Genomic DNA, 24,697 nt, shown 5'->3' with positions numbered 1-24,697 from the left:
AAATGAGGCACCGCAATATTCATTTGCATATGTTCTTGTGCAAGAAAGCGCAATGTAGATGTAGCCCAGGAGTGTTAGAGATACAGTAATAACAAGAATAGTAAAAAGCTGAGAAAATAGAAGTAATACACAGTCACATGCCCTTCACTCCAACCTATTTGAGTTATCAAAAACTTGTTAATTTGTTTCATCTTTCTTTTGGAAATGGACATACTTCCCTTTAGTGATCTGACCTTCAGGAAAGAGACTCAACCCCACCCCCACCTCCCAGTGTAATGTACTGTCAGCCTCCTTCATTGATTTCATACAGCTGGAAGCAAGGAAGAGCGGCAGCTTAATGTCTCAAGTGAAATCTCTGACTTACAGCACTTATATTCCTGACTGACGCTGCTACAAGCATCCAACTGAAGGCCCCATTGGACCGCATGACTTGGGCTTAGAGTTCCACTGAGCACAAGACAAATGGCAGATTGTGTTAGGAGCAAGGAACGGCATTTGATGATCTTAGTATCTCTGGGCATCCCTGTGAGACTAGAATTAAACGGGTATTCTATGAGGAAAGTAAAAGTCATTCAGCATTCCCCACGTTCCTATGTTTTAAGCTGACTTTGGGGACTGATCCTCTGATGTTCAGGAAGGGCACAAGGAGCATTCTTGGATAGCTACAGCCTGGACAGCCAGGTACTTTTTTCATCTGAACTTTCACACTTACAATAACAATTTCTCTCAGAACAATGAGAAGTTAAATGATGTGGCCTCCAAAAACTTAATTATATGCATCTGCTGTGTAATACCAGAAAACTCTTTCAAAAGTGCTTGACTTAGGAGCCTAAATGTCATTTTCCTCAGACCTGAGCACAGAGAATTTTAAGAGAGTGCTTTAAACATGGGACCATCCTTTCTCTTCCCATAGACTCCTGTCTCATATACCCCACAAAAATTATTTATTAGCAATAGAACATGGCATAAAGATCTGAGTTCTCCTCTTCACTCTGCTGTTTAGTATATCAGACCTGGTTGGGGTGGGATGGACCACTCAACCTCCAGGACAGTGGTGGAGGAAGTCAAGTTGCCCAGTGAAGGTCATGACTCTCCTCTGGTCCTTCCCTTTCTCTTACGGGAGGTGGGAGATCTCTCCTTAGAATCTTTCAGCCTTTTTCAAGATAGCTGGTGAGAGGTACCCAGTGCTGGCTGGCACCGGTGGAGTGTTCTGCACTGATGCCATGGTGCTTGGTGCCTAGTTGGAATGATTCTCCAGTGCCGGGATCAGTGCCGACTACATCAGGATGAAGCCTTGTTCCTGTTTAGTCCTGGTCTTAAACAATTCACAAATATAATCCCTGTCACGAATGGGTCCTTCACCCACCCATTACAGGCAGCTGCTGCAGGGGTCACTGATGGCATAGGACGTTTTCAGTGGCTGCTGGGCTTAACCCCAGGAGACTGGGGCAGGCCCGAAGCAGGGCAAAAGTCCCATCCTGGACCAATCACTAACTATCTGCTAATGGGTCTAACTAACTAGAACTATTTGCAGGAAAACAAAACAGAGAAAGGAACAGGCCCTTTGGCTGAATGATGCAAACAAACTCGCATGAGGTAGAAGAAGGCTCCAGCACTGTCCCTGCTGGCAAGAAGAACTGAGGTTGGGAGCGGAGTACAGTGCCCCTTTTCCATGCCATGGTGCTGCCACTCCTGAGGTTGCTAGGGGCACTGCCCTATAGGTACTGCTAAGAGAAAAAATTCCAGCACCTGTGCACATGGCAAACATGTGGAACGAACATAAGCAAACACTCAAGAACTAGAAAGAACCAACATCTATTAAGGTCTTTTTACTCTATATTCACTCACCAGTTACACCATCAGATAGGGTTGTGTCCATGCTCAGCACACAGAACAGAGTGATCAAGAGCAGAAGAAAGAAGACATTGCACTGAAGAGGATTTCCTTACCTGTCCCAAGGTTCCTAGAACGTGGCACTAGCATTCCTGTTTCCTGATATCCTGGCTCCCACCTGTATCATCCTATTATCTGAAGGACATGATATAGTCCTTATCTGTCATTCTTGTGAATCCCATCTGTAAGGGTTGGTCTCTGGGGTTCATTCCCATTTATACCATCTGTGTTAACAACCAAGCAGTTGTTAGTTTATATTTGCAGGGAGTCCTAGATGGTTATCAAGTTTCAGAAGAGCAGCTGTGTTAGTCTGTTTCAGCAAAATCCAATGAGGAGTCCTGTGGATCTTTAAAGCCAGGGTGGAGAACCATTTTTGGGTCGGGGCAGCTGACACAGAAAAAAAAAAAATCAGTGGGTGGGGGGGCCGGCACGCAAATAAAGCGAGAAACCCCTGACTGAGAAGACGACAGACACTCCCCACATTCCCCTCGCATACCAGAGCCTAGGGAGGCCTAGGCTAGATTTTGTGTGCTCCTGCTCTGTGGGTGGATGGCAGGGGGGCTGGAGCACCAGTGCAAGCTCCCCAATGCTGAGCTTCAGGAGCCAGATTGAGGCAAGCCGAGGGCCGCATCCAGCCTCCAGACCTGAGGTTCCTCACACCTGCTTTCAAGACTAACAAATGTGTTGGGGCATAAGATTTAGTTGGCTGGAACTCACTTTGTGGGAGGCATGCAGTGGAAACTTCAGTTTGGCACATACATATACACATGTAAAGATGGGAGTGCTACATTACTATGCAGAGGACCAGTGCTAACAAGGTCAATTCAATCAGGGTGAATGTGGCCCACTCCCAAGAGTGGAAGAGAAAGTAAGTACCAAAAGAGGGATATTTCTTTTTGTAATGAGCTAGCCACTCCCAGGTTCTAATCAGAACCCGTCTGATAGTGTCAAGTTTGTAATATGAGTTTCAGCTTTGTAGTTAGTTTCACACTAAAGTCTGGTTTTGAAGTAAACCTCAAATCTAACCATTTCAGGCTAATACATTGAAAGTGGAAACTGGAATTTATAATAGGACAATGGGTTGGAACTTTAAAGTTGAGGTTTCATGTCACCAGGGCTAGAATACTCAAGAGGAGAAAATGACAATGTCGGTGGAACCTGAATAAGGTTGAAAAATGTAGCATTTAAACAGGACCTAAGGAAACTTATGAAATTGCAAACCTTTTACTTGCTGCAGCTAAGGTATTACTCCAAGAAAAATTAGGCTAATGTAAGGTTTATTATCTGGGTCTAGAGTTTAAATTATCTCTAATTACATTCACAAATTAATTCTGTGTAGCTGTAGCTCCATTGTCCGATTTCAGGCACTAAGTAATTCTGTGCCAGGATTGTAGTGGGTGGGGATTGATGTGACATCCTGTGTCAAACTGTATTCCACCCCAAATAAAATCACTGAAGGTGCATGCCAGTTTAAAATGCATTATCCATAGGTACTCTAAAGATGCAAGCCTGAACTCTGCTGTCAGCACTCATTTATGTCCCTGAAGCACAGTCACTTAAATATTTGAGGAAAGCTAACACAAGGGACATACATGATTACAGCTGAAACAAGTTCATTTAAATTAGTGAATACTCTGATTTTGCAGCATTTGCCCAGTTCACTTCACCATAACTTCATTTTAGAGCTCTATTTCCCAGCTTCTTTTCTCCCCATTTGTAATACATATATTCATAAAAGGCTTTTTTCACCCTCAACTATAGGAGAAAATACAGGTTTGACGTCTTACTACATATAAGACTAACAGTTCTAGCCCTGTACCTGTCTGTGTAAACTCTTCAAAATCCCTTTAAGTGGCCCACTTCAGATCACTTTAAGCTAAGATGATTAAGTAAATTTTTCAAAGTTGTAATTTCAATAAAATTGGAGAACCACAAAAAAAACCCACCTAAATTTTGTTAAAAAACAACAACAACAACAACAACAAAAACACACATCCTGAGATGTCAGAGCCCTAGTCTTGCTCCTGAATTGGAGGTATACTAGAAACAAGTAATAAAGTAGCCCTCTAGAGGACATCCGTTAGAATACTGAGCCATATTGCCATAGGATTGTAAACCATATCCATTACATCACCATAACTACATAATATTTGAAGGAGGTGGGGAAAAACACATTTCAGACCCAGAAGTCTTTGCTTTCCGTTACCCCACATGGACACCCAACAATGACCACCTGAAACTGGATCCTAACAGTGTTCAGGGAATGGATTTTGCTAGTCACTAGTGTTACATCAGATGTTCTTCAGCAAAAGGTGGCTGCTTAAGTGTGTGATCAAAGTGAAACTGTTCAGCCTGAACTCGCAGAGTCTGCTTTGTTGAAGAGTCTGTTCTTCATGAAACTGTGCCCCTAATTCAAATACAGCTTTTGAGCCAGGTGAACATTGCCATGAAGACCATCTTTGTAAATATAGCTTTACTTTCTCAAACATCCTGTTATCAGCAACATGAGATGATACACTATGGAAATTAGATAAAAAGGAAGATTCAAGAACAAAAATGAAAAGACAAACTTACAAAGGAAACAAACAAAAAACCAAGCTTACCCCAAAACAGAATATCTGAAAAAAAATCAAAATGTTTGTGCAAAATTGGAATTCCAGCTACTTACACTAGTTGAGTAGTGTGAAAGAAAACAAGCCTTCACTCTGTGTTTGTAAGCAACAAGCAGCCAGAGGCAGTTTTATTTTGTTCAATTGCACAGGAAGCCTGATTTGGGAGATCATCCCTTAGGCAGATCATCGAATACAAGCAGTTATGAAGCAGTATATATACTTTCCCATTACATATACCAAGGGCTAACAGTTATCTTAGTTCCTCCCAGATGCTACCTCATCTCAAGGTCCTTGCTGGAGTCAGCATTCCATCCTTATTTTTGAGAGCCAAGTGGAGAAAGCGTCTGTTAATGTCTCGCTCTCGCATTGTCAGGCCTGAGTGAGCCTAACTCTTGTTCTGCTACTGACAAACCTAGATGACTGGATACAAATCCCCTTTTCCTGCTTCCATAGTAGTGAGGAAGTATACAATATTTACTTCCATTCTAGACCATGACCAAATCACTGTTTAGGACTGGAATTTTTCAGCAGTAAAGAGCAGTTGATTGCAGAGTTAGCTGTCTTGTCCCCTCAGAGGAAGCAGGCAGTATCATCACATACCGTGCCCAAGAAGGGTATTTTCAAAGGGAAGAGCTCAATCTGCTCTACACTTGCTTCCAAAGAGTGCTGCTCATCCCTTCATGTTCACATGACTAACTTGATACCTGCAAAACGTAACTTATCAATACTCCACGCTAACAGGGATGCATATCTGCAAACTACGAATAAAAATACTTACCCGCTTTTGTAAAGAGCTTGAGAGGCTAGGATGAAAGAAGCTCATTAAAAGGTATAAGCTTTTCAGAAAATGCGAGGGAGGTCTTCTGGGACACTCAGTTTGATACCAGCTGCCAACTAGACAGTGAGTCGTTATCACTACCCATTGAGCCTGACAATCTAGCCAGCTTTCTATCCACTATATAGACATCCAAGCCATACTTCAACTTTCTGGCAAGAATACCGTGGGAGACCCTAACAAAAGCTTTGCTAAAATAAAGGTAAAAGATTTAATACACACGGACCTCTTTTCCATATTCACAGAGCCAGTTATCTTATTATAGAAGGCAATCAGGTTGTTCATGCATGACTTGTCCTTCATGAATCCATGTTGACTTTTCCTGATCAACTTCCTGTCCTCCAAATATTTGAAAATGGATTCCTTGACGATCCACTCCATGATTTCTCCAGGGACTGAGATGTGGCTGACCAGTCTCTAGTTCCCCAGATTCTCTCTTCCCTTTTTTAAAAGATGGGCACTATACTTGCCTTTTTCCAATTGTCCAGGACCTCCCTGATAACCATGAGTTTTCAAAGATAATGGTCAATGGCTCAGCTCACAACTCTCTCAGCACCTATGGACTTATGCATGTCCAGCATTTCTAAGTAGTCCTTAACTTGGTCTTTCACCAGTTAAGGCTGCTCACCTCCTTTCCATACTGTGCTGCCCAGTGCAGCAGGCTGGGAGCTGACCTTGGCCATAAAGACCAAGGCAAAAAAAGCATTGACTACATCAGCTTTTTCCACAGTGTCACTAGGTTGCCTTCCCCGTTCAGTAGGGCTTAATCTACAGTGCAGGGCTTTTGCACAAGAAGCCTTTTGCAGAAGAGTTCTTGCACAAAAGCACGTCCAGACCTCACAGCACATTGCAAAAGTGATGTGCTTTTGTGCAAGAGAATGTCCACACTGCATGGACACTCTTGAAGCAAGAAAGCTCTGATGGCCATTCACAGAACGGCCATCAGAGCACCTGTGCTTTTTCCAATTGGAGGGGTTTTTGCTCAAGAAACCCCTCCGGAGCATCCACACCTGCCTTTTTGCACAAGAGCTGTAACACAAAAAGGAGTTATTCCTTGTAGGGAGAGGAATAACTCTACTGGCAAAAGCCCTCTGCTCTGTCGATTTACTTGCACAAAAAACGTGCTTGAGGTGTGTATACTCTGCCGGTTTTTGTGCAAAAACGGCTGTTTTTGTGCAAAAACCTTGTAGTGTAGATGTAGCCTAAAAGTCGCTCACTTTCCCTGACTTTCGTCTTGTTGCTTGTTCTTCTTATCTGTAGAAACCTGTTGTTGTTACCTTTCACATCCCTTGCTAGCTGCAACTCCAATTGCTCTTTGGCCTTCCCGATTGCACACCTACAGGGATGAACAATATTTATATATTTCTCCTTAGTCATCTGTCCAAGTTTCAACTTCTTGTATATTCCCTTCATGAAGTTCACCAAAGCTTCCTCTGTTAAGACAAGCTAGTTGCCTGCCAATATTGCTATTCTTTCTGAACATTGTAATAGTTTGCTCCTGAACCCTTAATAAGGATTCTTTAAAATACTTTTCTTTCTTTCTCCCTTATACTAGCCTCCCAGGGGATCCTGTCCATCACCTCCCTGAGGGAGTCAAAATCTGCTTTTCTGAAGTCCAGGGTCTGTATACTATGGCTTTCCTTTTTTCCTTCTGTCAGAATTCTGACCTTGACCATCTCATGGTCACTGCTGCCCAGGTCGTCATCCACATCTACTTCCCCTATAAATTCTTCCCTGTTTGCCAGCAGCACGTCAAGAGAAGCACAACCCCTAGTTGGTTCTTCCAGCATTTGCACCAGATTCTGTGGTAAACTGGGTAAATTAAACGTATTTTAATAAAGCCAAAGCCAAGGTCACAAGCCAGTATGCTTATTCCTGAAAATAGTACTGCACCCTATTCCTTTTTATGTGCTAAAGTCCCAGCTACCAAATCCTACTGCCTCTAGAAGGCAGGTATGTAGGAAGTCCAGAAATATGTATATAAAGAAAAAAGTATAGAAACAGCAAACTGAATTGAATAATCATGTTTCTTTTGATAAAGTACCAAGTGAATGATACAATTGATATTTAAGTCAGTAAAAGCCTACAATTTTTTTTCAACAGTATGGTGCCACAGAATTCAAGTGTACCTTTCCACCAAATACATGGGTATTCTTTCTGATAGCTAATGTAAGTCTAATTTCTCCTCTGCTGTTGATGAATCTTGAAAGGTTATTCTGAGGCACTGCAATGCTGTTCAGCCTTACAGAAATAAGTTCTCTCTCAACTATTCCAACTGTACAAGTGGAAAAAAAAAGACCTGAACATTTTGCTCCCTCCACTCAATATTATGAAGAAAAAATTATTATTCTACTTCCAGTTTTATACATATAAAGGGATAAAGTGGTGGAATTAAACATTCTACTCTTTGAACTTAATTCACATTGAAACTAAAGGAATGTATAAAAGCCTAATTGTCTGTTATATTTCACCAAAGGAAGTAATTTGGACCAGTGCTAAGTGGGTATAAAATACTAATTTAATCGGATTGCATTTGTATCTGCTTCACCATCTAGCAATTAAGATAGAAAGTAACCAAGATTTACTGGTTATCACCATAATGATCTTTTTGAAAAACACAAAGTTTGTTTTTCGTATTTATAAAGAGAATTTAATTGTGGTCAAAACTTTTCCCTGTATTTTAGACATTTTGTTTAAAACTTCTAGCTTTGACAACAAGAAATCTCTTTCCTACACAACAAAAGACCAAATGGATTTAAATTTAGTTATTTTTATCAGCTGAAAATTCACTCACAGTAACCAATCTATGAACAGGAGTAAAAATGAAGCCAAGAGACAAATACCTAGAATTATCAAAACCACATATATTCTAATCTGAAACCCAGGTATAATTCAGGCTTGAAAATAAATTATATTTATTTAACTTATTGGAAGGGAGAGAGTATCAGATTTCCATTTCCATTTGATTTCAGCATCAGTTTCAATTCCAAGACATTTTACTAAGAGGCATCCCAGATCGTAAAAATATAACATGGCACAATGTCTTTTCTATGAACAGAGATTAGAATTTCTACCTCAAACTTCTTTGAATCATTCATCTCTCCAAACACACGCCGGGCTGTATACATATTAGGATAATGTACACTATAGGTTGTGATTTCTGCCCTTGAAGTAGCCTCTGCTAGGGAACACAAAAAATTCTCTAGTAATCCTTAACATAGTACTGTACACTACATTAAAGAGCACAATGGAAACTTTACTGTGTATCACAAGAGTCAACACAGACCAGTAAGTGTGCCACATGTTAATGCTCTGTAAAAATCATGCCCCAACATCTGCAGGGTGCATTACCCATACCATAGAGAAGCCCTTAGTTTTTCAAATGTTAAGCTATTAACATTCAATATTCAAATGTTAAGCTGGTATATCTTTACACAAACAAGATTTTGTTTTTAAACACAAAAAAGGCTCTCTGAGCTTTTATATTTTGTTTATTGTTAATATTTTAACACTGAAATCCTGACAATTCTGCAAGTCATGAAGGGATGATTTTTCAATGGTGATGTTGCTGTTTAAACTGAAGTCCACAGTAACCACAGGTTCCAGTTTTTGTATCTTTGTCCTGCAAAAAGAAAAAGAAAAAAAATACAAGACTTGCCAAATAAAATAAAAGTGTATTACTGCAGATTTTAAAAATTGTACGTCACAAAATTACTTGTATATTTACCTATCTTCTTCCTAAAATGATTACCAACCTTATTCAAGTACAGTCAACTTTACATATTTCAATTATACTATCTACAGTGAAAATTGATTAAAAACGGTATTAAGGTCATGTTTGACTTCCACATCATGCCCAGCTTACAAGTTATTTCTCCCCTTCTTTTAAAAAAATGTCAGTACTAGAAACTCAAAGTACGATCTGAAAAAAAAAATCACACTGTTATTTCTTCTTAGTGTATCAACAGTAATAAAGGCTTCTTAAGTAAAACTGGACCCTCTGACATCTATATAACCTCACAAATTGCAGCATTACCTCCAAAAGTAACTTCACTGGGCAAGCTGTCACTGATTGGAATTTCAACAAGATATGTTGATTATTCAAAATAGCAGAAAGCAGCTCTCTTAAGCCATGTCGACACTGGGATTTCAGACAATAGCACTATCCTATGATGTAGCTAACAAAGGAGGAAAGATCAGAGGCTGAATTCTGAGGGACATCCTGAAGAGCAACTCTGGAAAGTCAGGCAAATATAGCCAAGATTTGATAAGTAACAATAGAGAAAGCATTCACAGACTCATAAGACTGGAAGGGACCTTGATGAGTTCATCTCAAAATGCAGAAAATTGATTTCTGGGGTTTGCTGGGGGGTGAGGGCGGGGTTTAAGATCAAAGGCATCATAGAATTAGTTTCTTTACTGATCATAGAACACGGAGTTTTATTCTGCCAGCAAGACATTTTCATGCCATTCTCATCCACAAAACATAAGCTAAGTACTTGTTACTGGCTCTCCAGCTTCTCTTTAGCAGCTAGTCCATTCAGAAGACATCTCTATTAATCTTTAACCCCCAAAATGGCAAAAAAGCCATTAGTGATTATACCAAATACATACAACAAGCACATTCTGTACTTCAACTTGAGAAAAAGTTCCAGTTATGCTAACTAATAATTTTTAAAAATGGACTGAAGCACTTTGCCTTGGATATTTTTAGCTTCCAGATCCACTATCAGGTATTTCAAGTGATGAAAAAGAGGAAAAACACAGATCAGCAATGACATTAATGCAAGTTGGCTGGTCGGAAAAAACAAATCAACGACTGAAAACATCCCTACAGGGAATATTGCATTCCTGCTTAGCGTTGAAAAGGAAGCCACAGAATACCATGTCTACACTGCTGATGATGCCATCCAACAAAGTAAAGAAAAACGAGGTCTGTGCTATTTGCAGAAAACAAATGAAGTTAAAATTATGAGAACTTATTGGGAGAAAATTGCATAGATGTTTGATCAAAACATAGCATGCATTTTACATAAGATGCTCTAAATAGGAGGAATAAATTCACAAGAGTGCTGACAGAAGGCAGACTTACAATACTGGTGTTACGTATTTGCTGACATAGTGACTTAAAGCAAAATCAAAGAGCTACTGAAAGAAGCGGTGGGACCTTTCCATTAGTATGCTACATGACTAGCCCAACTACACATCATGGTAGGAAGAGACAGACATGGGATGATGAAACATAAATCTGAAATTTTCTTCTCTTCCATCATTAGAACCAAAGATCCAGATGTTTACCCAAATATATATTTATACAAGTGATTTGTTGCACTGAACTGAACAGTGAGAAACTGTGAAAGTTAAGTGACAGAAGAAAAGAAATTAATTCAGAACTATGAATTAAAATATCTACACTTCTGTCCAGGTTCACTAAGTTTGCAGCATATTAGCAACAGTTTATTCAAAGCCACACAAAGGGCTGGGAACTAAAATTACTATTTAGTTGGTAAAAACATCTCAATCTTTCATACCCACTCTGAGATATGCCTTATCGAATGGGGATTCCATTATCTTGTTTCATTTACAGAATCACAAACCTTTCTATTTTAGACAGCAATTGACACTAAGTTTGAATAATAAATATGCTTATAAAATGAATCCCAGTATGTGTTTTCTTCATAAAGTATGAGTTTTTCCCCTCATGTTGGGAAAACTCACAATGATGAAGAAATGAAATAAAACCACCAATTTATAAACAAGAGTTATTGATGGTCATCGCAGCCAGAGATCAAGTAGACAGAGAAAGAAGATTTTAAACTCAGAATCAGGGACCATGTTTTGTTTATGTGGACAGCACCCAGCATGTTATCGCTGCTATCAGGCCACGAATAATCATACTCTATTTTCACTTAGAGAGGGTTCCTCTAAAACAGGGCTACTCAACTTTGGAAGCCCTGCTGACCACAATGATACTCGCAGCACATGCCGAGGGCCGCAACTTAAGTGTGGTTGCATATACATGCAAATATATGCAAACAGCTTCTTTTACACTGACAGGCACGAATACAAAGATTATGGCAAGACTATACAACACACAGGCCCCATTTATGTCAGTTCTGCTGATAATAAAATGCTATATTTACCCGATTTCCACCCATATGACAGCACTTGTAATGAGTAATGACAATCCAGGAATTTAACTACTAAAATGCATAGCAACAGAAGACCATTATATTGACTACTTTTTTGTTTTGGCTCTCACCCATGGGGTGTGAGTTGAGCCCTGCATAAATCCAACCTGCACTACGGGCCACAAACAAACAGGCCACAGGCCGCATGTGGCCCATGGGCCGCCTGTTGAGTAGCCGTGCTCTAAAATGACATGAATTGACAGGGCAGCATCCATGAAACTATCAGTGCTTATGAACTGCAAAAGAGGAAGGAGAAATTTATACTGAACCTGCACTCTTTGGTCATAAGGGGCTTGAGTCTTCAAGCTGTCAAACCAGCATTTTACATAATTACTAAATCAACTGAACTTTGTTTTAAAATTAAAGCATATTGAAGAAAAATCTTAACTGGAAGAAGTAAAGGAAAATATCATGAATCTGAATAGATATTCAGGATAGGAATATCCTAATGAAAGTTCCTACTTCTTGTTCATAAGGCATTGTTTGTTACTAGTTGATCTTCCTTTCACTTCCTCTTCCCAGGAACTAGTCAAACTAGTTGATGTTGATAGAAAGAAGCCTGTTAATTTCAATGCCCTTGATGAGGGTCACAATCTATCATTGAAGACTAAATTCTTCTGAGCAGAAAACATCACCCGTACATTCTTAGAGTGCCATGCACACCTATTTTATTATAGAAATAATAAGTGAGAGTCTCTCTCCCCTTTGCAACTTACTAAGCCAAAACTTCAAGAGTGATTTTATCTACCATAAATAAATGAGTAAATAAACTACACTACACGTGATACAAGATAGCAAAACAGGAAATTAAAGTTGAGTTACCAAATTTATGTATACTTTAGGATGTCCCCGAGCTCCTCCACCACCATCACATGATACCACTCGATTTTCAACTTTATTCACAGGCTGCTCTGAAATTAAGTCAATTGCAAAGCTCTCATTTACCTGCAACAACAGAACAAGAGAAAATATTTTTCCTAAGGTTTACTGCAACAAGGCACAAAGCAGAAGATCACCATCTCAGTGTCTCAGAAACCAAAATATGTATAGTAATTTTTTAAAGAACCATTTTTTAATATTGCACAATCACTGGTGATTAAGAGAACAAGCCACATACTAAATATCAAGCAAAGCGTATCTAACTTCTACCAAATTATGAGTAAGTTTCCTCGCTTTAGTAGAACAATAGCAGCTTCAACTTTCATGTTAGGAAAAAGATTTTTTAAATATAGTGAATTCTGAAGCGTACAGAAACTTCTTTAAAAGAATAGATTTGAAACAAATTTCATATTTTATAAATAGCTCATGCCCATTTAAAATAATTACCTCAACCTGCAGCAGAGTTTAAAAGTAACTTTAGATCTGTTCAACTGCATTAAAATATTATCACAAATCTATCTGTCCACCCACTTACCTTTGATCGAATACACTTAGAGTGTGAATTCTGCTTTTATACCAAGGAAAAATTCTGTCCTGATATATGAACACAACTTCCACTGACTGTAAGTTCAACTGAGCAAATGTAGAATTCAACACAAGTAATTCATATGTTTATACACACACTATCTCCTGGACAGCAAACAGGCATTAAAACTTTGACCACAGAGACCAAATGGGAGAAAGTCTAGAAAAGATACATGGAGGACATCTGTCAGTGCTGAACACGAACTTTAACAGCTAATAAAGTGCAGCTTCTTGTACTAAATTTAAAATAAGAACATAAGGAGAAATACTTAAAGTTATAGCAGCAGTTAATACCTACTTGTGGGATGCTGGCTTCTACTTTACTAGAGAAACCGGGTATTATGTGGAAAACCCATTTTATATACACAAAGAATATAAGATTCTGCAATGCCAATCAAAAAAGGCAGTATCTGCTGTGTGTATATCTTTAAAGTATTATTCAAAACATACAATTTGATTGTTTTTGAAAAATGCAGCTACTCATGGGGAGGAAGGTAGATAAGAAGCATAACATAAGTACACTCGTATCAGGTGAACCCAGAAGAGCTAGACAGAAGTAGTTATTTTACATGTTGCCATATGCCAGAACGGTAACACATGCCCTGTCCCCAAATTATTTCTTCCACAAAGGATTTAAATTCTTTAATTCAAGAAGAAAATGAATGCAGCTAGTCAAATTAATTATCCAAGACTGAACTTTTTGGTAGCTAAGTTTCAGTGTGGCTGTGAACCAAGTTTCAGTGCTTTGACCACAAATATCCATGTGTGGAAATTAGACACTGCATTTTAAAACATGATCATTTTCAAGTTTCAAATAACCATAATAAGCAAATCTTTTTGCTGAAGCAGGGTCTCAGAATCCCACTTGGCATTATGCATGTGTGAACTATGCATGTTCTGTTCATACAAGAGATCTTAGGTAATTTTAAGAGTGGGCATGGAAGAAGTCCTTCCTCCTTCCATGTAACAGGGAGGAGAGAAAGCTATAAGGCTCTGAAGTATAGCTGATGTAAAGGCAGGAACAGACCCATCTCTCTCCCAGGACACAGTCAATGCCCAACAATTTCCTTAGCCATGAGAATCTCTGCCTCATGCATTATGCAACTGCCTCATATCCAGTTCAACCAGAACAGAGTGAGGAGAGAAGCCTAGGGAAAAACAATAAGTAATCAAGTAATTAAGGCTAGTAACACAATAAGGTTATTAAGGAGCAGTTATCTGGCTAATCATGTAGTCGATACAAACTTGTATTGACTACACGATTAGTCGATAAAGGGAGCCACTCTGCAGAACCACAGTGAGAATAGTTCCCAGAACTGGCATGAGCCGGGACTGAGCAGTCCCCACTCATGCAGGCTCTGGACTGCTGTGACTTTGCATTTTAAATGTAGTAAGAGCTGACAGGCTGTTACTACATTTAAAATGCAGAGCTCCTGGACCAGTGCAAGCTGGAACTGCTCAGACCCAGCTTGCACCAGGTCCAGCAGTCCTTGTTTGCGGCACCATTGGCTGGCCATGAGCAGGGACTACTGCCAGAGCAGCCTCTGCCCACAGCCAGCCAGGGCCACCACGGATGGTGGGGGCAGGAGGAGGGGAAGGGCTGCATTTCACAGCAGCAGCCCTTATCCCAGGGCAGGGGGAGGGGGAGGGGAATGAAAGAAGAAATCTCACAGATAGTGGCTGCTGGAGCAGCCTCAGGCTGTCACAGGTATAGACTGTTTCGCGGCAGGCTCCTCTACCCCTTCCCACAACTGTCCCCCTCCCCCCGCTGTCCCCTTGCTGCCTCTCCTACAGCTTGGCCATAAGCTTACCCTTATGAGGTAGACAAATACTCGACTATTCACTTACATGCCTATAAAATAATGCACATGCATGGTGTGGGGAGAATTAAGATGAAAAGGCTATCTTAATTTCAAATTTACTAACAGTAGAATTCCTCACTTTACAATTGTACTATTCTTTGTCATGGAGTAATACAACGGGTTTTCCCCAGGTGCAACCTAAAGCTGGAATGCCACTGAGCCCTCTGTCTCACCAACCTGAATTCTCTTGCACTCTGTGATGCTGTGACTAGCTGCAAAATTAATAGGTACTGCATTTACATAGACATCCACAGGCAGACACACACCCAGCTAAGTTACATGACTGCTTCTTTCAGCCAACAATAAAAGGTTCCAGCCAATTCCCCCCAGTTTCCCAACTTGGCTCCCCTGAGCTAACCAACCTTACCAATAGATATTTATAACCCTGTCCATATCTGCCTCAGTGTGGAGAGTACTTGCATCAGTTTTGTTTCTGAGCTGAGGTTTCCCAAGCACTTCAAACAAAATAGTGTTTTAGGTAAAACATAAAACATGTTGATTAATTACAGATAGATTTTTAAATGATTATAACTGATTTGTGTAGAGCACAGATGTTCACCAAAGAAAATAAAAATAATTGCACAATCTAAGTTTTATAACCTAAGCAGGATTTGAATTAGGGATGTTAAGTAGCATTTAATTAGCTAATCGAGTAGTTGGGAGTTTCCATCAACTACTCAATTAGTCTATATGGAGGGGGCGGGTGGGGCGCCTACCCCTGCTGTGACTCCACAATTTAAATGTAGGAGGAGCTGCACGTGTAGGCAGCCCGGCTCCTGCAGCATTTAAACTGCAGAGCCACAGCAGGGTGACCTCCCTGGGGCAGCATGAGCGGGGACTCAGCAGTTCATCACTGCACCTCTGCCTTTTAAATATAGTAAGAGCCAGGCAGCTCTTACTACATTTAAAAGGCAGAGGTGTAGCAGTTGGGGACCTGGCGTGAGCCGTGACTGCAGCAGTCCCAGCTGGTGCCAGGTCCCCCGCTGCGCCTCTGCCCCCTTTCGCCCCCCGCCAAGATGGTGCTGGGGTAAACTGCTCCCCTCAACACCAGCTCCTACTCCCCCCACCCTGACGCCTCTGGGGAAAATGAGTAGTCAAGGAGTGACTCGACTAGTCGCTTACATTCCCAATTTCAATCAAGCTGGAGACCCAGAGTATGCTCCTCAACGCTGAGGGGGGGAACTGAACCTCAGGGGCTGGAACCAGGGAAGTGGGGGGCCACATCTGGGCCCTGGGCCTGAAGTTCCCCACCCCTGCTATATAGCATAGAATATAAGCACAAAGCAAGACCAGATTTCATGGGGGAGACCAGATTTCACGATTCATTACACATTTTTCATGTCTGAATTTGGTAGGATCCTATTAATGATCTATTCACTGTCTCTTCAAAGAGTCTAACTGGACGAATGAATCACGGGTTGTTCTTGTTCAGGACTAGGAATGTGAATGCTTATCGGATAGCTGACATGCTAGTCAACTAGTTGCTTCCCCCCCTTGCTGCCTCTATCAGATAGGCTGCGTGAAGCCGGACGCCGGGCTCCCTGCGGCATTTCAAAGCAGCAGTGCCTCACGGAGCCCAGGGTCAGCTGGGGACTCAGAGCCCTCCGCTGGACTTGGGCTCCACACGGCCCTGCCGCTTTCAAACACCACGGACAGCACGGGGCCAGCGGGGCATTGCTTGATTCCTCTGCGGTCCCCATGCTCCCCGCAGAGCTTTCGTCTTTGAAGTGTAGCAACAGCCACTTTTTGAAGTGACTTCAAAAGCAGAAGTCCCCTTATCGACTAATCAAATAGTCGATACAAATTGCATCGACTATTTGATTAGCCAATTACTTGACATTTTACATCCCTATTCAGAGCAAAGCATTTGGACAGAAAGCCCAAGATGTGCAAAAGCAGCAGGCTACAATTAGGCTTTTAAATCCTTATTTAAATATATAAATTTAACTATGAGGAAGCAAACCCTTTAAATACATATTTCTCTGAACAGGGATAAATTTAAGCATGTGCTTAAGTGACATGATTTTCAAAGTGCTGAGAATTCAGCAACTTTCACTGAAAGTCAGGCCGTTTAAGTACCTAAGTATTGATTGACATATCTAAAGTTAGGCTACTTTTGAAAATACTGGCTGAAAATTACAGCTAAAAATGCACATTGTTCTAAAATGCAATGTCTTTGCTTTTTTAGACTTCAGCATTAAAAGTACAAAATTGTTAGTGATAAGGAGTCTGCAGAAGATCTTTAACTTTTGATCAATTATTAGGGTTATTTGACATTTATGATCAATTACATGAGAGAAATCAGATATACCTTTGTAACGGATGAGGAAAAAGGGGGAGAGTTAAAAACATTTGAATAGGTTTTAAAAGGTAAGTGGTTTTACAAGTCCTTATATTGTTTTCAGTTAAGACATACGTTAAATTATTTTGCAGTATTACAGATTGCAATGAATGATTAAGTTAGTTACTTGGGGACGCAGGTGATCTGAATGTTACTTGTTCATCTGATAACTATATCCCTTTTCCTTTTCTTGTATTTTCAATTGCTTATTTCAACAAACCTAGCAGAGCATGCACATTTGTTGCCATCTATATGAAACATCTCATCTAAAAACCTAGGAAAAAAAGTGAACCATTAAAACTCCAATAAAACTCCAATAGTCCGGCATCCAACTGTACGGCACTCCTGATAGTCCAGCATCAAAATGGCAAGAACCTAGTGAGTGTTTAAGTAAATAATTTACAGACTGTATTAGTGCTGAAGTGTATAATTTTTGCATTTAAGTGAATCAAGTGCTGTATTAAGTGTTTTAAGTTACTGTATTAATAGTTTAAGTGATTAGCCAGTGCTGCACACTACTGTACATAGTATCCGCATCTCATAGTACCTCCTGATAGTCCGGCATATCCGATAATCTGACACCACCTAGGTCCCAAAGGTTCCAGATTATCGGAAGTCGACTGTACCTCATATTTAACAATTTTTAATCAATATTTCTGAGACTCAGAAATCATGGTACCTTAAATATTCTGGGGAAAAAAGATATGCTCTCCATTTTAGTACCTTTGGGGATACTAAATTCCAAATTCCAGAATTTCCAGCCACTTTTGGATTAATTAAAAATGCAGATGCTGTACACCAAAAAAGTTAACACCACATACTGTCAGGTTACTAGGATTCATTTCCACACTGGGCCCCTTATGACCTATCCGTTTAAGATAATGGAAAGAAATCAACTTCATTCCAGCTTTATCAAAGTATAGCCAACTCTAGACTTGCTCACATCAAAACAATGCACTGGGAAGTAATGTTAAATATTTGTAGCCAGTAATCAGAAAACATTAGCAGTTTGCTTCACGTCAGAGGTGGTAGCTCTTTTCTGAGTAAAATGGTTGGTGCAATGTCAGGGATAGCTTACACAAAGAAAAAGCAGTCTTCCTCATTCAGAAGGTGGGCAGTCATACCTTCTCAGCCCAGCTATACAGTACTGACTCATTCCATCCACACACTGAGTGGGTTCTATTCCAAGTGCTATGCTCCCCTTGGTCACAGGGCAAGAACATAACTAAGGCTGCCCAAATCTTTCAATTCTGCTAGTTGGAAAAGGGTAGTTCTGGTTAAGAATCCCCATTGAACCATCATTTTGGTTTCTACCTTTGAACAGTCACGTAAAGCATCTCTGAGTCCATCAGGTGACAACAACAACAGCCACAGAAAAATACCTCCTCAGCATAAACAGAAGTGCTAGAAATTAGATACAGTATTACTTAGGATATTCTGAGATCTCAGACTTCAAGATTGCAATGCATATTCTAGAGCACTTGAACAAGAGCTCCCCAATACTGGCCAATTCCCAAAATTCACTCTACTGGTAGTTAAATGCCAAAGTACCAAGGAATGTGTACCTGAGAACAAAAGATACAATCATGCTGTAACAGTACTAAACATGAAGGTCTTCAAAAACAGTGCTTCTGTATATATTTGATTAATCTATTAAAAGCACACCACTTCTGCTTTTAGAAAGTATAGTTAGCATGTTTACTAAATGAAATGTAGAAAAGCTGGGCCTGAAGGACTGATTTGGAGTTCTTCTCCAGGACAGTATTCTGCCACTCATGCCAGAAGGATAAATATGAATTCAAGCTAGGGATGTTAAAATGCATTATTTAAGCAAATGTGTAACCTACTGAAAATTTCACACTGAAAGTTTACATGCTAGAGGAAGGGAGAGGGAGGCGGCTCCTGCAAAGACATCTGCCCCCCCCACCCCCAAATCCGCCTCCTACGCTGCAGCCTCTGTATCAGTAGGCTGCTGCTTGCCCCTCCCACTCATGCTGCTATCTCTGTATCAGAGGCAGCACTGCAGGAGAGAAGGAGAGCTTCTTGTAATCATGCACAGTAACTGATGAGCCAAGGCTCATTGGTTAATCGTGTATATGTGAATTAGGGATGTGAACGTAAACAAAAACTGCATGCTATTATAGTATAACAATCATCTTGAAGATTTAGAAGAAAAGCCAATACAAATAAGGGGATTTTAAGAAAAGTGTAATAAGTAGTCTAAGCAAGATTTATTTTCATAATGTCTGATTTCTCCTTTCACCCAAAGAACATTGTAAGTTTCTACTTTAATAATTAAGAGGTAGTCCAGGAAAGTTAAAGATGATGCCATTAAGATTTATTTTTCAATGGGCTTGTATCTAGTTTTAATTTTCTAAAATATATAAAGGAAGTCCCCAAATCTAATTTTCTCTTTTCTGTTCTTAACCCTTAAATTATTAGGAATGTCAAGTTAGACATTCCCTAGTTTTATCAAAGGAATTCAGGGACATGTGAGGGACTTTGTGAGCTCCAACAGCTACTTGACCAGACAAGTGTTTCACACAAGCAACACCGCCATGTAATCCTATTCATAAATTTAAGATCTATCTTAAAACTAGTTAAGTTGTTTGCCCCATTACTATTACAGGGCTGTTCCAGAACCTCACTCCTCTGTAGTAACACTGTATTTACTGTATGTTATATTAGAACTAAGGCTCCAGCTTGCAAACACACACACACACACACACACGTTGTCTCATTGATTTCATTGTGTTTACAAGATCAGGACGCAGTAGTCTAGCAAATATGTAAGTACTTAGTTTTAGCAAATAAATAGATCCATTGGCCTTCAAATAGGACTCCTCATTAAATGAACATGTTTAACGGTTTTGCTGAACTGAGGCTTGACAATGTTGTAATTTATTTTTAAAACCCTATAAATGTCAGTCATTTCCCCTATTAGTCTCAGTTATATTTAATTTGTTATATATTGTCTAATTAAGTCTCCTGAGTACTTTTCATATATGTAATGCTCATGGACTCAGGCACACACAAAACTACAGACACTTTATCTATGTAACTGAGGTTGTAGAAAAAAAATTGTGATATCTTAACTGCAGTAAGCTGTGATCAATACTCTTCTTTATTTGGAACTGCTGCTGGACAGACCAAGACATAGTAAACTTCCACAGAAAGATCCTTCATTATTATAAGCATAATCAGTACTAAAATTCTTTATGAAATAGAGTTACTCTATATTTGTTCTTACAGAACCTAGCACAATAAGGTCTTGATCTCACTGGAGACTCGGTGCTATCACAATTGAAATAATAAATGAGTCAAATATCGACTCACTGTTACTTTCTCTGAACGCTTTTATATTGGATTATGTCCATAGAATAGTTTGGCAGAATTTGATTTTCATTGAATAGTATATATTGAAATTTAGTGACCAATATATAAAATATTTTAGAAAGTTTAAGAGGAAATTCTCCAGAATAACAATATTGTGAGGGAGTAGGAGTTAGGGTTAGGAACAGAGGAGTACATAAAGCAGTCTGACATCAAAGCAAAGTACAACACATCAGCTGGAGCAGCAACTTGTTCAAAGACATCACAAAACATCTGTCAATTCCACTGCCACAAATTTAAAAAATTGTGGACATTACATTTTGTATTTTGATAAAATTGAATATTTAAGGTATTATTACCTAAGAAAATTAAAATCATATCCTGAAGAATCTAAACACAATGTGTTTTACCTCCTTATGTCGTGCAACAAATCGAACCTTCCTGTAGTCATTTTCTTCATAAACCTGAAGCAGAAAATAAGTTGTATCTTAATTAGAAAATAGTTACCAGGACTAAGAAACATTAATATTTAACTCACAATAAAAACTTCCTGGTGGTACAATACAAAAATGAAATTGTCTGTGTTCCAAAAATGGTCAATGCCAGGTGTTTTACTGGGAATGAACAAAACAGGCAATCAGAGGCAAGCGATATCCAGAGCACGGTGTTTTACTCTTTACCATCTTAGCTAAAAAACACAGTAATGATCCTATCATTCATCAGCTTAACTAGTTTTTTTTTTTTAACCCCCATTATACTTTGGGCCTTCACAATATGCACCTGGCAAAGACTCTGGTTGACTCTGCACTAGGGGAAGTAGTACTTTTTGGGTGTTTTTAATACACTAACAATTTCATTCAGTAAACCCTGGTTCTTATGTTACATGAAGAAGCAAACAACACTTCCTTCTTCACTTTCTCCACACCAGTCACGACTTCATATCCTCACTTAGTTGTCTCTTTTCCAAGCTGAAAAGTCCAGTCTTAAATCTCGTCTCATACAGATGCTGTTCCATAACCTTAATTTGTGTTGCCTTTTTCTGTACCTTTTCTAATTCTAATATTTATTTTTTTGAGGTGGGATGACAAGAACTGAATGCAGTAGTCAAGTTGTGGAAGTTCCATAGATTTATAAGAAAGGCCATACTTGGTCAAATTACAGGTTCATCTAGCCCAGTACCCTATCTTTCGACAGTGGCCAATGCCAAATGCCTCAGAGAAAGTAAACAGAAAAAATCATCAAGTGATCCCTCCTCTGTCATCCATTTCCAGCCTGTGACAAACAGAAGCTAGGAACATCATCCCTACCCATCCTGGCTAATAAGTACTGATGGACCTAGCTTCCACAAATTTATCTAGTTCTTTTTTGAATCCTGGTAAAAGCCCTGGACTTTACAACATCCTCTGGCAAGGAGTTCCACAGGTTGACTGTGTGAAGATATATTTTCTTTTGTTTGTTTTATTAATTTCATTTGGTGACCCCTAATTCTTATGTTAATGGTACAAGTAAATAACTTTTCCTTATTCACTTTCTCCACACCTGTCATAATTTTATAGACCTCTATCATATCCCCCCTTAATCTCTTTTCTAAGATGAAAAGTCCCAGTCTTTTAATTTGTCTTCATATGGCACCTGTTCCAAATGCCTAATTATTTTTGTTGCCTTTTTCTGAACCGTTTCCAGTGTCAATATATATTATTGAGTTGAGGCGACCACATCTGTATGCAGGTATTCAAGATATGGGCGTACCATGGATTTTTATATAGACTGTCTTATTCTTTATCCCTTTTTAAATGATTTCTAACACTATTTCTATTTTGACTGCCACTACATATTGAGTGGATGTTTTCAGAGAACTATCCACAATGACTCTACCATCTCTCTCTCTTGAGTGGTTATAACAAAATGATGTGTTCCAGACCCCCAGCAGACCGTTAATGCTTTAACAAATAAAAAAATCAAACCATCTCCTCCCACATAAATACATTAATTTCACAAGTATCTTGGCTATACTAATGCTAGCCTAGTTTGTGGTCTGTGGACTACATGGAGGTTAGGGATGTGAAGGAGTAGCGGACTAGTCGCTTCCTCCTCCCTTGCTACCTCTATCAAAAAGAGAAAGCAAGGAAGGGAGAAGAGGAGAGGGTACTTCAAAGCAGCAGAGCTGCTTGAAGCCTAGGGCCAGACCCTGGGTTCCACACAGCGCTGCCACTTTGAAACACCATGTGCAGCCGGGGACATCTGGGGTGTCCCAGGCTGCATGCAGTGTTTCAAAGCCGCAGTGCCACATGCGGCTCTGAATCATCTGGGGACTCTCCCGATGACCTCAGGCTCCATCCGGCACTGCCACTTTGAAATGCCACAGGGAAACCGGCATCAGGCTCCTTGCAGCATTTCGAAGTGGTAGGGCCTTGTGGAGCCCTGGATCAGTGGAGAAGTCCCCAGCTCATCCCAGGCTCGACATGGTGCTTTCGCCTTTCAAGTGTAGCAACAGACTTACAGCTACTGCTACACTTCAAAGATGGAGGTGCCCTATTGACTAATGGAATAATGCCTGCGCAGCATCGACTATTCAATTAGTCAATAGTTAACATCCTTAGTGGTGGTTTCAATCAAATGTTGTGCATATATCTTATTTTAGATTTGAATACATGCTTTCACCCCCATCCCAGTAGTACCAGGATTACAACGGTGCCAATGGCACCATCGTGCCTGGCCCACACTCAGAAGGGGCTCACAAATGTTAGGTGCCAGACCCACAAAGATTAATTAAGCTCTAGCTTGCTTATCTCCCACCCAGTATTCCATTCTCCGCATTAGTGGCCCTGTCCATCCACTCTCCTATTACATCCTTAAGATCTGCCACCTAGGTCCTAATAAAAAAAAATTCACCTGGGGATCATCAGATGAGACTTCACTCTCCTCTCTTAATCCCAACATAGTAACTCACTGGCTGTGTCTACACTGGTCACTTATTCCGGAAAATCAGCCGCTTTTCCGGAATAACTTGCCAGCTGTCTACACTAGCCCCTTGAATTTCCAGAAAAGCACTGATGATCTACTGTAAAATCATCAGTGCTTTTCCGGAAAAACTATGCTGCTCTTGTTCGGGCAAAAGTCCTTTTCCGGAAAACTGTTCCGGAAAAGGGCCAGTGTAGACAGCAGAGATTTCTTTTCCGCAAAAAAGCCCCAATCGCAAAAATGACGAACGCGGCTTTTTTGCGGAAAAGCGCATCTACATTGGCACGGACACTTTTCCGGAAAAAGCATCCTGCCAATGTAGACGTGCTTTTTCCGGAAATACTTGTAACAGAAAACTGTTCCGTTTTAAGCATTTCTGGAAAAGGGTGCCAGTGTAGACGTAGCCATTCAGTCACGCCTACCATACTTGTGCAAATCAAACACTGGCAGAGGTTATCTTTAGCTCTGTGACACGTCTCAGCTGGTGAACCCAAGAGGGGAGACAAGTGCTAGCATTAGGGGGAATCCATAGCAAGGAGGGAAGCCATACTGTGAAAGAACAGACTTGTAGTGTCAGCCACCAATGCAAAGCTAAATTACTAGTCAGAGCCTGTGCAGAGAGCAAGAAAGGGATACATGGTGGGGACCTATGGCTATGGGGCCATACAGTATTGCCTCCTCCCAGGTGAGGGCTGTGAAAAGCAGAGCAGTGAAAAAACAACGTCAGATAGCGAACTGCAGACGTCAGCGGAGGGGCTTGCTGAAAAGGGCAACCCATGACAAACGCTAACCCCAGCGCAGGAACAAGCGCGAGCTGGGCAGGCGCGGGGAGCGGCTGGGTGGATAATCCCCGAAATCACAAGCACGGCCCGACTTGCACAGGCAGACAAAGCAGCGCGAGTCACACGGCCCCGTCCTGCAGGGCAGCGCCGCCCAGACCCGCCTGGGGGCCCGGCTCCCCCCACACGCCGGCTCGAGGGGCGCCGCTCCCGGCCCCGCCCGCGCAGCAACGTTACCTGCCCCGTGTGCGTCACGCTCTCCCCGCTCGCGGACACGCCCGCGCCGTAGCCTCGCCGGGGGAGCGCAGCGACCCCGCGGCACGGAGCCAGGTGCCTGAGCAACAGCCAGCCACGGAAGGTCGACCCGGGCGCCGCCATTTTGACTCAGCCACGTGATCGAGCAAATTAGTGACGTTGCCCATGCGC

At 40.7% G+C, this 24,697-nt stretch overlaps 1 protein-coding gene across 1 annotated transcript; it reads right to left on the bottom strand.

Moving 5' to 3' along the window:
* Window positions 1–8,813: 8,813 nt before the first annotated feature.
* Window positions 8,814–24,692, bottom strand: NDUFS6 (NADH:ubiquinone oxidoreductase subunit S6). Its single transcript, XM_075921520.2, has 4 exons — window positions 24,509–24,692; window positions 20,942–20,995; window positions 12,354–12,476; window positions 8,814–8,962 (listed from the first exon to the last, which is right to left on the bottom strand). Exons 1-4 carry the CDS (start codon window positions 24,647–24,649, stop codon window positions 8,894–8,896), a joined length of 387 nt encoding a protein of 128 aa, XP_075777635.1. The 5' UTR covers window positions 24,650–24,692; the 3' UTR covers window positions 8,814–8,893.
* Window positions 24,693–24,697: the final 5 nt, after the last annotated feature.

The sequence above is a fragment of the Pelodiscus sinensis genome, chromosome 2, assembly GCF_052426305.1.
Source record: "Pelodiscus sinensis isolate ZL-2025 chromosome 2, ASM5242630v1, whole genome shotgun sequence".
NCBI classification, from domain to species: Eukaryota; Metazoa; Chordata; order Testudines; family Trionychidae; genus Pelodiscus; species Pelodiscus sinensis.
This window is presented reverse-complemented; position numbering and strand designations above follow the sequence as displayed.